The sequence below is a fragment of the Falco biarmicus genome, chromosome 5 (assembly GCF_023638135.1).
Source record: "Falco biarmicus isolate bFalBia1 chromosome 5, bFalBia1.pri, whole genome shotgun sequence".
Classification (NCBI taxonomy): Eukaryota; Metazoa; Chordata; class Aves; order Falconiformes; family Falconidae; genus Falco; species Falco biarmicus.
In genome coordinates this window covers 35,549,005-35,563,692 of record NC_079292.1, presented here as the reverse complement: position 1 = coordinate 35,563,692, position 14,688 = coordinate 35,549,005, and the positions used below count along the sequence as shown (strand labels likewise).

At 41.8% G+C, this 14,688-nt stretch overlaps 1 protein-coding gene across 3 annotated transcripts in view; it reads left to right on the top strand.

The window, feature by feature from the left end:
- Nucleotides 1-10,195: 10,195 nt before the first annotated feature.
- Nucleotides 10,196-14,688, top strand: part of RAB3IP (RAB3A interacting protein) — a 34,105-nt gene continuing 29,612 nt past the window's right edge. The window contains exon 1 of one of the 3 annotated variants that reach the window (XM_056340710.1): nt 10,196-10,301. In XM_056340710.1, the coding sequence (XP_056196685.1) occupies nt 10,213-10,301 (89 nt within the window). In that variant the 5' untranslated portion in view covers nt 10,196-10,212. Of the gene's footprint in view, nt 10,302-10,965; nt 11,147-14,688 lie in introns of those variants that run through there. The other 2 variants (XM_056340711.1, XM_056340712.1) reach the window with 2 other exon arrangements.

Below are 14,688 nucleotides of genomic sequence, written 5' to 3'. Positions count from 1 at the left end.
ACAGAGACAAAAACCTTTTGCACTGTGTAACTACGCAGGTTTCTGCTACTACCATTCCTGTGTGTTTAACAAGACAGCACAGTGCAACAGATGGTAGAAATCCATCAAATACAAGTAATTTCATTTATTCATGCTCCCTGCTCCTCTTTCCTCTTGATTTTTGTGCCCATTTATACTGGAAGATTTCTGGAAGAGACATTAATTCATACTGTGTGCTAGTGAGGCTTCAAGCAAGCACTTCATTATCTATTACAACAATGCATAACATCAATATCCAAAGAAATGCCATAATAATTAGGCTAAAATGTGGTCTGAACAACATGAAAGAATTTTCTTATTGAAAAGAAGTGAGTAATTAAAGTGTTGGGAAGAGGACAGTATGAAAGTTTAAATCTACTGTCAGTACTGTCAGATTTTCTCAGATGAGACTATATTGAGTTTTGCTTTATTTTTCTACTTACTGTCACTTGCTGCTGGAATTCCTGTCTTAAGCAAATCAGTAAATTAACATAAAATGTCCTCTGCGTGTAGAATGAATGTATAGAGAGCTGCTGTGATATCTTACGGTCTCTTTCATGAGAGAAACTGCAATAATTAAAAGTTAATCTAGTGGGAGAGATACCACCATACTTAGCATCGTTCAGTGTGGGTTATGGAAATATACTTTAAAGGAGGCTCTTTTATCTCTGGAAGTCACATGGTAAAATACTTCAGAGGATTACAAATGAATTTGTCTGCAGGATAAAGCCTGCTGCCCTGACAGATTAATTCTCTGAGTACTGTAAAACCATATTCAGAAACACTTTGCTTTCCAAGTTCCTTGTAATGAAATAAACATCATTTGTTATGTGTAGTGCCGAGTTTGATATTAGAAATATTATTATTACTATGACTGTTATCAGTTTCAACAATCCTTTTATTGCTGGAAGGCACAGACACACAAAAGCAAACTGATGTCATGGCCCAGGACTTGTCAGGGAACAAAAAAGCAACCAGAAATAAGCTGTCCAGAAACTGGGCTCAAAAGCCAATGTCTGGGCTGACTGGGAGAGGTTTCTCTTGACTTAAGACCTACCTCTCCACAGTGCTACTTATCTTGTTCACCTGAAATGGACTGGGTGGGTTACTTAATATATGCTAATGTAGCTTCAGCTTATGTGAAAGCTTCATGGTCAAAAGGGCAACCACAGAAGGAGAGGTGCTTGATTTTGCTCCATGGACCAGCTCTTCTGAAGTTAGCAACGCTCTGCTTTGCAAAATGACCAGGGTTTCAAAACTTCTTGCACAATGTCAAGCATTTGATATTAGATAATTTCCTTGCTTGCCTAAAAATGCAGCTGATTGCACAGCCATTTGCATAATCAACCGTTTGTACATGCAAAATGCTGCAGAACTGCAATTTCTTTTCTTTTTTAATGAAGAAGTTATGTTAACAGAATTTTGTATTGCTGTGGACATTGAAGAATAATGATTGTTGATAAACAGTCTGTACTTTATAATATATATTAATGTCTCCTGCACTTCTTAAGGAGTTAGATCTGAGAAAGGGGGACTTCTCTCACATTAGAATGTTTCTTTTCTAAGAATACTGAAAGTGTTTATTTGTATTAAAATTAATAATGCAACTTTGTTTGTACAACAGGCATGTTTGTGCTCTCAGCCAAGATTTTTGAGGTATCAACAGAAGCATCATAAACTCATGTTCTTTATGGCTCAAGGGGCTAGGTTTACAGTGAGTGGTGTTCTCTGAGAGTAGCAAATGATAACTCTTGTTCTCTGCATGGAAATATAATAATAGTAGCAATAATAATAACAATAACAACAACAATAATAACAATAGTATGTAACAACAGACAAGATACATAACAGCACAACTGAACCATTCTGTTTCTCCCACTTAAAAATTCACAAGGATAGCTTTGCTTATTCTTTGAAGAAATGCTCTGTACAAATGTATTTTGATTTTTGTACATGAAAAACCACCTGTAAGAATAGTAATCCAGATTACTGCATGATTTTAAGAGAATAACACTGTGCAGTAGTGACTGATGCAGATCTATGGTGCAATTTACCATATACAACACTGTTAGAGGCTTGATTAAACCATGCCGCTACGGATGGGAGAAACTATACCCTTAATTATCTGTATTCAAATTAAAGGGGGCCTCAGACCAAAATGTAGAGCCATGTTAACACCAAATGCAACTGGGATGTAGGATATCCTTGAGCTGTGTCTTGGGCAGAGATTTGTGGGAGTATCTGCTTGCACAAGAGAGAAAGGGAAAGATGAGATGCCAGAGATTCAAACGACAAGATAGAGGCTAAGAACACACAGAAAAACATTTGCAGGGAAAAGTGTTTAGAAAAGGTAAGTTCTTTTGAGTTAGGTATTGTCTGGAAAGGACTTGGAACAGTTGTTGCTGTGATTGTGAAAATAGGATTATTTATATTTGTGCATAAAAAAGGATTACGTCAGGATGGCTGACCACCACCAATTTCTCTTTGTGAAGCGAACAACTCATATGAGTTTTTTTGCTTATTTAGCTAGTTTTAATTAAAAAAAACCCTTAATAACACTGCTATTAAAAATGGTACTTCATACACATGTGAAAAGGATAAAACTGAGGACTTTACTCTGTGACCCAGGTGGTCCTGCCAGTCCTGTATTAAAGCTAGCTCTGGCTACTTCAGTGCTAAATATTTCCCTCAGAACTTCATTTGTTTACTTTGCAGATTTAGATTTGGGGTGGGGGTGGGGGGTGGGTGGCGGAAAGAAGACTATAAAAAGAGAAAGCAGCATTCAGGAAAAAAAAATGCGAGTTTAGTGAACCAACAGAGCTGAACAACTAGCCTTTCCTTTTTCTATGGACAACAAGCCAAATCATTTCCTCTTGAACTGCTACAAACATGCTCATTCTCTGCTTCCTGTAACTTTTCATAGGAAAACAGCCTAAACAGACTGGGTAGCTTTTGCAAAATACGCACTACACTGTGTTTGTTTACATTGGTTCAAAACCAAAAGTCTCACCACTCCTCCAGACACGAGGTTTAGCCTGTGAGCCAAGAGCAGACGAAACAAACTACACTCGTTGCATCGCTGCTGAGCCAGTACATGGCCCAGAGCACACATTGAATGGTGCTAACTGGGAATTTATCCTTCACACTCCTCTGGGTAAATCCACACTTTGACTGTTTCAGTGAGGTGACGGAAAACTTTTCCTGCCATGGTGAGAGTGGGCACAGTTCCAGTCAAGGTAATGCAGATGTAAATGCTACTGGAGACAAGACTTCTGGGGGCCCTGGCACTTTAAACGTCACTGTGGGAGGTGTAACGGAGTAATCCCTCTCTTCTGTGGAACTGGAACTGCTCTGGTTTCAATACTGCTTCAGCATTTTTTACCATCTATGCAACTGAGTAAAGGATTCAGATTACTTTTCAGAAACGCCTCTCTGCTGCGCTGAACTTACAGAGCATTGTCACCATGAGTGTGCCAAGCTGGAGAAGACAGAAGACAAGGAGAAGAAAAGGCCATTCTAAACTGGGAGGCATTCCTATGCCCCGTGGAGTGATGTTCACACCAGCTAGGTAATGCTGAACAGAACATGAATAAAACGGTGTTTCTATCACACAGGGAAATGGTTGGTACCTGCAAAAACTTCTCTGTAAGACCAGCTTCACCTCACAGAGCAGAACATAGCAATAACTGGCAGACTTGATCGAAGGCTGGTTTTGAATCTCCATGTTATTGAGAAAAAATAAAGTAAAATCAGCCCATTAAAGCCACATCTCCCATTTTTACAGCAACTTTGGCCTGAAAGAATGAAGACCTTTGAAAAAATCATTATTTAAACTTTATTGCATGACCATATTGTGGGGAAGGAGGAAGAAGTCTCATGAATTTCAATTTAAAGATGAATAAATTAAGGCACAGGGAGGGTACCCAGGTCCAAAGCAGAACTGTGAATAAAACATAAATTCCTGAATGCTCACCGTATGCTTTTCACTATTATTATTTGGAGTATTTGGTGGAGCTATTTTTGGAGTATGATTAGGTAAAAGAATTCTTGAGTTTTAACTACAGATTTGTCAGGGCTACAAAGCTTGTTTGGCTTTCTGGGGGTTAATTTTCAGGTGAAAATGTGTTTTGTGTTTTTATTTTCTGATTTCTGAGTTCAGGTTTGGCATCTCTGCTGTATTCCAACTAGGGATGAACATGTACTATTTTTAATCACACTTAGATCTGTCCCTAGCTTGCTTCTAAAGATAAACGAAACCACATGTCAGTCCTTACATAAGTTGGTAAGGCCATTTCAGTTTTTTTGTTTCTTCCACTTAGCTTTAAGTTAACATTTATAACCACCTTCAAAAATCTCTGAAGTATTATTTGTTTTATATGCAGCAGCAGAATCTGCCTAGTTGGGCAGGTTGTTTGCAGAATCAGTCTTATAGTCAAAGTGGACACTTGTAAACTAACGTGATTGAAGGGGAATTTTCTTTTTAATCCTTGTCATTTAATAGTTAATAGAGAATTTATATTCTTTATTCATTTATATTTTCCCTGAGTAGGCAGCGTTCTCCGTAGTCATATCAAGGTGGTGGTTTTTTTTTTTTTTTTAAGGGTAAAGGATTTGCCATTCTTGTTATATTGTGTGAATGAGTTCTGCAGGCTGTGTATAGATATATACTATGTATGAAAGGAATTTATTCCCCAAATGTATATGTTTTGGTATTTGAGCTTTGACTTTTAATTAAGGAATAAAGGCTTTGATGAGCATTCACTCTTTAGACGTCATTTTAGGGTCTTATTTCTGACGGATCTAGCGTGTTGACAAGTCTAACAAAGGAGAGGACTATGAAGTGGTTTGAGATTTCTGATGCTGCAAGAAATTTGTTGTGTGATTTGAGCACATCATTTGCATCATTCCAAGACACATAGGAAAGAATCGATATATATGATATAGAGCTTTGTAAAGCTTTTGAAATTCCCTTCAATGACATCTTACAAAAAATGGAGGGACACACTGTCCAGCATAAACTGCTGCAAAGACAATAGAAGGCTGATATGAAAACCATGCTCAAGCCATGGTTTTGGATGACTAGTTGTTAATGTAAAGCATCTAATCTCAGATGATCATTCTGGTTCTGAAAACATGCAATGCTTTGATTAATGACTTGGCTGATGGAATAGGGAGTGTGCTTACAAATTTGCAAGATATGAAGGGCCATAGACATTTTTTTCAGGACAAGGTTAGAATTCAGAGAGAATCAATGGACATAGAAGAAAGTTCACAAGTGAAGTCACTCACAAGTTGGAGGAAGACTGGTTAAGCAGCATTCTGCTGCCATAAGAAAAAAAAATCAAGGGATCTTTGCTGGGATGTGTAAACAGGTGTGCAATATGTTAAAGCAAGTGCTGTTCAGACCTCAACTGGAGTGCTGCGCCCAGAGTTAAGCACTGTTCTTCTACAAAGATGAAGACCCACAGGAAGAAGCCCAGAGAGAATAATAAAAACAATTCTAAGTCTAAAAATCATCACCTATGAGGCAAGATTAAAATAACTGCGCTTATTCTTTGAGAAAATGGAGTGGATACATGATGCCATCAAATACCCTGAAGATTGTTGCTTCCTGCATCCACTGAGATAAGCTCATTATTTCAAAGGAGATTAGGTTAGACTTTGGAAAAATATTTCTAACTCCAAGGTTAATTCAGCACTGGAATGCACTGCTTAGGGAGGCTGTGCTGCCTTCCACCACTGGAAGTTTTGAGCTTCAGGAGCAGTTAACATGAATCCTGCCTATTTGTTATTGTTTTGGGATTTTTTATAGTGGGTGGATTTGAAGAAAAACACAGACCTCACTGTTTTTAATATTGTATCAGTTGAATCAAAGAAAGCAGCAGAAAGATAAGAGCTGTAGTTTTAGGACTCCCATAAACTGGATGTTTATTTATGCCCAGGTACAAATTAGATTTGCTTTCCAAATGCTTGTCTAAATGTTGAAGAAATATTCTTGACTGGGTAGCTCTTGCCTTATGTTACGGTTCCCAAAACTACGAGTGCTGGTTCAGCTGATCTAGTATAAAAGGGGGCAAAAATCTCTAAACCAGGTAAGATTTATATAGTCTTTGCACCCTTTTTGTACGTAATGGATCAATCTTTGTTTCTTTTCACTGTGCTATGGGGTTGCAATGCATGTGTGACTTCTATTAATACGTTCATCCTTTGGTTCACTTGAGTTTAGTTTTATAACATCTTCATTGAAAGTAAGGTAATAATTACAGTTTATTCAATACTTAAAAAAAAGAAAAACAGTAAAAGAAACAAGTACTAAGTACCACAGGCAAGTAGAAAATAAGATTAAAAAACTTATCTGCTTTATTTATCGGTGAAATTGTTGAGACATCCTCCTCCACCACACACTTGAACATGTCCTATAAAGAGAACAACCATCTCATTCTTTTGTTCTTCCCACCCCGTAGGAGGAAAAATTTGATTAGCTGGCATTTGTGTTTGTGCGTATAGATGGGAAACTTTAATTAAATTCTTCAGATCAAAGAAAAATGATGCACTTGGTTTCTTTAAAGTCCTACAGCCATTCTTGCCTTCAACAGAGAAGTCTGCCATGGTCTAGGGCTACCTTCTGCAAAACATCTTAGTCTCTTGTGTTTTTTCTTCTCTGAAACAGATTTCTTAGGTCCAGTGGATTGTAACTATTAGCAAAGGAAACAGCCGCATTTGAAGACACAGTCTCTCAGACAGATGGTTAAATGCAACAGAAGGCCTGGACAGACAGAGGTGCAGTTCAGGGGTGCGGTGCAGGAACTGTTTGCAATGGTGTTTACCACATTCTGCACCAGTATGACTGGAAAGAAGCTATGCAAGTGGGACTGTCAGTTGTCAGTACATTGACTGCTGTGGCCAAGTCTGCGCCAAGACACTTATCCAGCTTTCTACCTGGTTGGAGAACAGGAATTTCTGATTTGAGGCATTTAACCATGCTGAGGAGTTTAAAAGGAACAGACGAACTGATTTAACAAGCTGAGTGAACAGAATTGATGGAAGCAGCAAATACTAGTGTTCATTAGAAACAACACAGTTTCAGCAAAGTCCATCCTCCACATTTTGTACGTTGTGCAGTTTTGTTGAATGGTCCTGTCAGATTACAAATATTTAATCAGAGATGGCACCCATGGCATATGCTATTCCACTGAAGCTGCAAATGGTATATCACTTTCCACTAGCAACAGTGATTTTTGCTTATTTAGAACAATAGCAATGCATGGTTTTGTTTCTAAAAGGACTTCTGGTTTTCCTGATTGCCAGGGACCTAAGGGCACTAAAATACCTTAATTGCCCTGATCAGCCTCATCTGGGGCCCCTACTCAGCCACCTTCTTCCCATAGTAGGCAGGGTTTCCAGGGTTCCATTTAAGCTCAGGCCCAGGTCATCAGGATTTGCCTGTGCTTTGTTTTGGGTGAGCCTGTCTTGCTTGTGTCCTCCTTGGATGAACCTCAGGCCTATGTTATAGGTGTAGGTCTCTAGTTCTGTTTCTTGCTCTCCCTGACAAGATTTCTTGGATGGATCCTGGACTTGATTTGGCATTTCACTTGTGTGATGGTTGCTAAGTGTATGACAAAGCCTGTTGCTATCACCATCCTAGCCCTGTTCTTGACTGTGCCCTCATTGGGGGGGGTACCCCTAGATCCCAGTTCATGATGCCTGGAGGAGTAGCCCTGCTCTGACACTGATGTGCAGCTCAGGAAGGAAACAAGGGCTCCCTTTTAAAATAGACAATTTTTTTTTACCCCAAGAAAAAAAAAAAAAGCTTACTTCTCCTATTTATGTCTCTGGACTTAATCCAAATTGTTTCAACTTTTAATTGTGTAAGTTACATTTTCTGCGGTTTGCTGCTGCCTGACTTTTTAAAATATTACCTACAGCAAAATACAGGAGTACTTTGACAAAATAAATCTGTTGGTGATTAATTTTAGCACAGTCAAATGTCTTTGGAACTGCATTGCTTTTATTTCTTGAAATGCAAGATGTCTAATCTGGTTAAAACAGCAGATTGTCATGCCAAGTACAGTCATTGTACAGGATTAAGAACTATAGGATTACAGATCCTAATTATAGACTCTTGTCAGTTTACTATGTCGTAATATGTTGTTTCCAACTTCTGATTCCACTTGTCATGTCTCTTTTGCAATCGTGTTTTTAATGAACTTTCTGATGCATCTTGTAATTTGGCAAACCTGCATTCTGGTAGCACTGCCTGGGTCCTATTGCAAATTAAGACATGTTAAAGGTCAAGGCTCTTCAAACTGAACATCTCTGCTCTGGAAGGCTTTTCACAACAAAGAATATTCCACTTTTTGTGCTACTTTGTTTCTTGGTTCTCAGATTGTTTCCAGGAAGGCCTTAGAGGATGATTTTCTGTAGCCATTCCCGCTGCCTGAGCCTCCTTGTAGTCAGCGTAGATTTACATACTGAAAAGGAGTTTAGAAGATACTACTATTTATAGGTTATTTATATTATGATGAATGGCATTGATACATTTGTCTTTTGACATCCTCTTTGTCATATTATTTTGCCCTCAATGACCTTCTTCCTAGGTGAATGTGCCACAGAGAACATTATTTTTCTGTGTCTATGTCCTGCAGAACTGGCCAAACAGGATTCTTACACATTCAGTGGAAAGCTGTCAAGATAATTAACATTTCAATTATTGACTGGAATGTGGCTTACATTCCTTAACTGATGAATGGGACAAGATCTTGTTTACATTAGTTTTTGGTAAAGTTCCTCACCATTACAGCACGTGGTTCAGTTCAGCTGCACTAACAGCAAGGAAAGGACAGCCAATACTGCTGTCATCTGAAGCCTATTTTTTGGCACTGTAATTGGACCAGTGGTAAAACGGAGTCTTGTTTATAGCTGCTTTCCAACATTTTGCCTACCACTTTTAAAGATATAGGAAACACAAAACAGTACAGACCAGGACTTCAAAAGGAAAAAAGTGAAGGCCGCGTATTAACACCTGAAAGGCTGGAAAATTGCCCCGACTACTGTGCTTTTCAGGGTGGCAGTAATGATGGTTTAAGGACATAGGCTATCAAGCAAAGATGAGAGGTAGCAGTAATATCTCTTTGTCGGACAAACCAGCAGAGCTGGAAAAACACACTGTAAAATAAGGCAGGTGAGCCTTATTTTAGCTGTATGTGTGGCCTTATTTCACAAGTCTTGTGAGTATAAATTACAGTTCAGTCTTTAATTATTACACAGATTAGGCAGGCTCAGAACCTGATTTGGAGCAGTGATGCCCTGTGAATGAAAATCACCAGGTAACGATCCAACATATGTTACATTTCCTTGTTTTGTATTGTGTGATCTCGTGCCTTTGTTACACTACACCATTAAATACAGAATTATTAACTTCCTTGTGTTTTTCACGGCAAGAAAACATTCAGACTGTAATAGCCATGTCCTCGCCTGCCCTTGAACAGAAGCAGTGCTTTAACCCTCTCTTCTGGGTGATGAGCGGAGGCGCGGAGCCATCAGCCCCTGAAGCCACGAGCGCCGCAGCCTTGCTCCTCGTGAACCCGGTGCCCGAGAGCACGATGGCACCCGCGCCCTGCGCTGCCAGCCGAGTCTCCAGCACCTTTCCAGCCAGGCCTTAAGGAAACGAACTGACAGCATTTTGTGGTCAGACCTGTTTGCCGCGGGCTGCCCTTGTGCTGCTCGTAGCGGAGGGATGGCGGCTGCCCCTGACCCGCCCGTCCCGGCAGCGCAACGTGGCCGCTTCCCCTCGGCCTCAGGCCGCCTCTTGCCGGACCCGCTGGCCCCTGAAACCCCGACCGCCCGTTGGCGGCGTGGCTGGCTGCGGGGGGTGCGAAGGAAAAGCGGCCCCGAGCCTGTCCCTCGGAAGCACTCAGGGTCCCGGCCGGGCGAGGGCAGGCAGCGGGGCGCAGGTTCTGCCGCCGACGGGAGGCCGCTCTGGCCGGCCTTGTGCCTCGGCTCCTGGGGTGGGACGCGGCCTCCGGCCCCGGAGAGGCTGCCCTGCGCTGGGGGGCCTCGCCCGCCTCCGCTCGGCGCCCCTCACCGGCACCGGGCCCGCCGCCCGCGGCCGGTCGCCGCCATTCCCGCTAGGGGGCGGCGGGGGTCGCGCGCACCTGCCCCCAGCCCCCTGCGGGCGGTGCGTCCGCGGGACGCATGCGCGCGGCGCCCCGGCGCCCCGCCCCCCCAGGTTGGCTGAGGGGACGCGGTGCGGCGGCGGCGGCCGCTCTCACGGGGCTCGGCAGGTACGTGGCGGCGGGGCTGCACGGCTCCCGCCGCGCTGGCGGGACGGGGGCGGCCGGCCGGGGCGCGGCTGCCCGACCGGCGTCGCCGCACCTGCCCGGCGCCGCGCTCCCGGGAGCTTGTGCCCGGGCGGGCGGAGCCGGCGCTGCCTGGGAGGGCTGCCCCTCGCCGGGGTGCGGTGGCCAAGCGCGGGCGGGCTTCCCCGCCGCGGACCCGCCGCCCGCTGTGGCCGCCCCGGAAGAGCGCGGGGGCAGGTGGCGGCCCGGGCCGTGCCGCTGTGCCCGTGTGCGGTGGGAAGGCGCCGCTGGCCCCGGCGCCCCCGGCTCCGTCGGAGTTTGCGTGGGTGTGGAGGGGGCGGCCGGGATGCGCTTGGCCCCGGATCCGGCCGCGGTCGAAGGCAGAACTGGGCAAAAGTATTTCTCGGGGATCACCCCGGAAAGTGTCGGGCGCACCTGCCCCGGGAGAGCCGGCGGAGGACAAAGAGCCGTCGCAGGCTGGGAGCAGCCGTTCTCCCCTCAGGGCTGCCGGCGCGGGGCGGCAAGGGCGTCCGGGCGGGAGTGACAGAAGCGGGAGGGGAGGGCTGCGAGGGAGCCGAGCCGGGGCTGAAGTCCTCTGCCCGCTCATGACCCTCTCGGCCGGTGGGGCGGGAGGTGCGGGGGAGGGCAGGGCCCCTCGGTGTGTCGCAGGCTTCGTCCCCCTCCGCCTGGGCCCGGGGCGGCGGTGCCGAGCGATGCCGGGGTGCCCGGAGCTGGACGGCGGAGGGGCTTTTTGCATCGTGGTCGGACTGCGGAGCCAGCGCTCGCCTGTAGCGTTTCTGGTTGCTTTAAGGTCTTCGAGCAGTATTGAGGTTAGTACCTAGTCGCTGATAAGTAGTAAGCTCCAGTAGTTAAGTAGCAGGGATTTCAGTTAACCTTAATTTCGTAATGCGGTTGCGTTAGAGAGTAAGGCTCGGAAGGGAAATTTTAGTTACAAGTTGACTGCAAGTGATGAGCTGTGCAGAAATTTGTGCTGCCGAAGTGCTGATGCTCCACTAGTTCCCTGAGAGTCGCAGGGTTTTGGAAGCCAAACACCAAGTGGCCAAAACCTTAACGATACCCTCAACGCAAGTCTCGCTGACAGAAAGCAACAGTGTTTTCATCGGTTTGAGAATGTTGTCTGATTTGTTTGCAGATAGTACTAAGCTTAGTATTGCTTGATTTGTTTGCCGCGTTCATGTGTAAGCATGTTCTTAGGAAGTTTCAAAAACAGTGATCCTAGATTGCTAAAATAATTAATTTTCCACAGGCTTGCTATGACTGTGAAATTATCAGCTTCTCTTTTGAGGCAGATGGAAGGTTATTCAGTCTAGAAGCATGTATTGGCAGCTACCATCTGTTCAAATATTTGTATACCTCAGTAAAATACAGGGCAAAACCTGAGGTCTTGTTGCTTTAATATTTTTATTGTTGTTTTTATTATTGATCTGTTTAGTGTGTTCTGGGAAGGGTTAAAGCCAGGCCTTCCGTATCTTGGCAGTCATTCATCTGCTGTGCTTGGTTAACATTACCTAGTGAGCAAAGAAGGATAAATAATTTACCATTCTCATTATGCTTTTAATAAATAACAAATGGGAGTGCACCTCGCAGCTGTGACTGAAATATCTGTTTTGTAACACTGTATTTAAAAGGGGGATTTTTTTTCTGTAGGAAGAGAGTCACAATAAGCTTTCTGATTATAGACTGCAGCTATCTTCATAGCTTTTATTGACTTGATTTAAAATTCATGTGAAATGCCAAATGAGCTGGTCTCTCAATGTTCCATTTATGTTTATGGATTTTCCCAGAAAAGAAATGTCTACTTTGGCTTTTGATTTTTTGAAGGTCCTTTTTAATATGGCCTTTAAAATCTTGTTGTACTGTAACTTGACTAAAACTTGTATTAGACACTTTAATTACGCTTAATAATACACTAACAATTTTTTTCAGAAATTCAGAATATGTTTCTTTAAATGGATTTGCAGATACCTTTAGAAAACTACATATCATGAAAATTGTGATTATTCTTTAAAAATAATTCAATTAGTAAATTTGTGTTAACTTAAAACAATAGAGGGGTCTTTAGGTCCAGGTCTTGGCAAGAATGACACTGCGGGCACAGTCACCTGTAATCAGGTTTAAACCTGAGATGGGATTATGAAGTTGTTTTCAAGATAAGGCAGAACAGTGCTCTGTCTTAGAAAGGACACTGCAAAAAGAATCATATTTGCAATTAAATTAACTTGGTTTAGAGAGTCTTTGTGAACTGAACAGCATTCTTTGAGTGTTTGTTTACAATAGAAGTTTGCAGTATTCTATGTTGCAAAGCACCATTTTCTCTCTAGTAAGAGGTGTACTATCTACCAGACTTTATTTCCAAGTTTCACAAGCACTTCATAAATATAGGTCATTGCATCTTGTGTGCTGCTTGTTTCTGTAAGAGATGCTTACTGTCTGTACATGTATTTTTATAGTTGAAGATATCCCTGTGGTAAAGTTTTCAAAAGAGTTTTTTTTAATCATCAGTTCAGCAAACAAATCTTTTAACTTTATAAAATCTTGCTGTCAAATAGACTACATGTTTCTTTTAAAACAGTGTGAAATAGTGTGTTGAATGACTAACATGAGAGTAAAGAACAGAAAAAGACCTACATCATAGTGTTATATGACAACACTAGTGGGAATGCAATAGAAAAACATCCTTATGTTGAACCAAGTGTGGTTTTGCTAGCTCTTACATTTTGTAGGCTCGCCTAACTTACAATTTACCTTCTATTTACCATCTTGTCGAAGTTACCACCTGTTGGTAAATATGTAGCGTAAGGTCACTCACAAATAAAAGTAGAATATATAAGGACCAGAGTAGTTCAGTGTTTTCTTTTTCCTTGTATCTTACTCGTTTTTAAAAAAATATTGTTGTGTATGTGGGATCCTGCAGTAAAAATTTCTATCACAATTGCAAAATTGTGAAGGTGGGAGTTGTTTTTTGCAAACCCTAAGGGAATTCCTATGCCAAATCTTGAATTGTATTAGTGCAATGAACTGGCATCGATAAGTGTTTAAACTTGCTTGAATTCTGTGGCTAAGCTTAAATATAAAACAGTTTAGGGGGAAAAAAAAAATCCACCAAACTTCTTTGTCTTGTGCCAATATCTGATGAATAACTTGTACTGTATAGAAATTTATTTGGTTTTGAACTTTTAAGTTAACGTCTGGATACTCCTTACAACAGTTTTACTTTTCAAACTGCCCGCTTGCATTTGATAGGTATGGAATAACTACTTAACTGAACTGCTTCTTTAACAAGTATGTATTAGTCCACTACTCTAATTCCCTGCTGAGTTCATTAGAGCTTAAAATGTATTACATTTCAGACTATATAATGCCAAATATTTTACAAAAAGTTTTTTAAACCTACTTAGAAGAATGCAGGCCTTGTGGTGGGCTAATGTCAGTCCTTTTGAGGAACTGCTACAAGAAATTCCACTTTCCTACCCCCTCCCAAATTAACTGTAGCAGACATTGGAGTCTAATGAATGAAGCCCTTGAGACTTTATTGCATTTTGAAAGGCCTGCTGCGTGAAGATTAAAACACTAAAGCTAATGGGCACCTTTTTTTGGTAGACGCTAACTAGAATTTATTTTCATCAGAATGTTTAGAAGCACTAACTTTCCTTATGTGATTTTTTTTTTTTTTTTTTTTCCACTGGAGAGGTAACCATTCTGTTGTGATGGTGCTCTTTAATAGTAAACCTGAAAATGACGTTTTTGATATATGAAGTGTTTGGTGCTGGTGTTGCTTTTAAATGGGCTATAACAATTAAGAGATTATTCAAAGCTGTCATCTTCAACCTGTCTTGTGTTCAAAAGCAATCTGTGAAAGACAAACTCCAGACTTTGTAGTAGGCGGTTTTCAACAATACTTTTTTTTTCCCCCAAAGAAAACAAACCACTATAAATTACTGCTTTTCAGTGAGCTTTTTAGTATTTAGTCACTGACTGCTTTGATTCAGACAAGTAGCTGAACTCCGCTTTGAGTAATAACAGGAAAACAAGATTAAGCATTTTAACTTGATTGATGTTGAAAATATTTACAGTTCTTGATTCCTATTAGAAGCTATAGAAATGTGTTAAAATGTTGTTAAACTGATTTCTTTGTAGTATTTTTTTGTTTAATATTAGATAAAATAACAGATTTGAGCATAGTTTCCTCATGAAGTTATGTGGGTAGTCAGCAGTGCAAGTGTGGCAGTGGAGAGGTAATCAGAAGCTGCAAAATTTTGACAACTTCCACCGAATTTGCATTATTTCCAGATGAAAGTACAAGGAAAGTAATTTATTTTGTTGTTTCATCCTGATTTAATACAGTACTTGA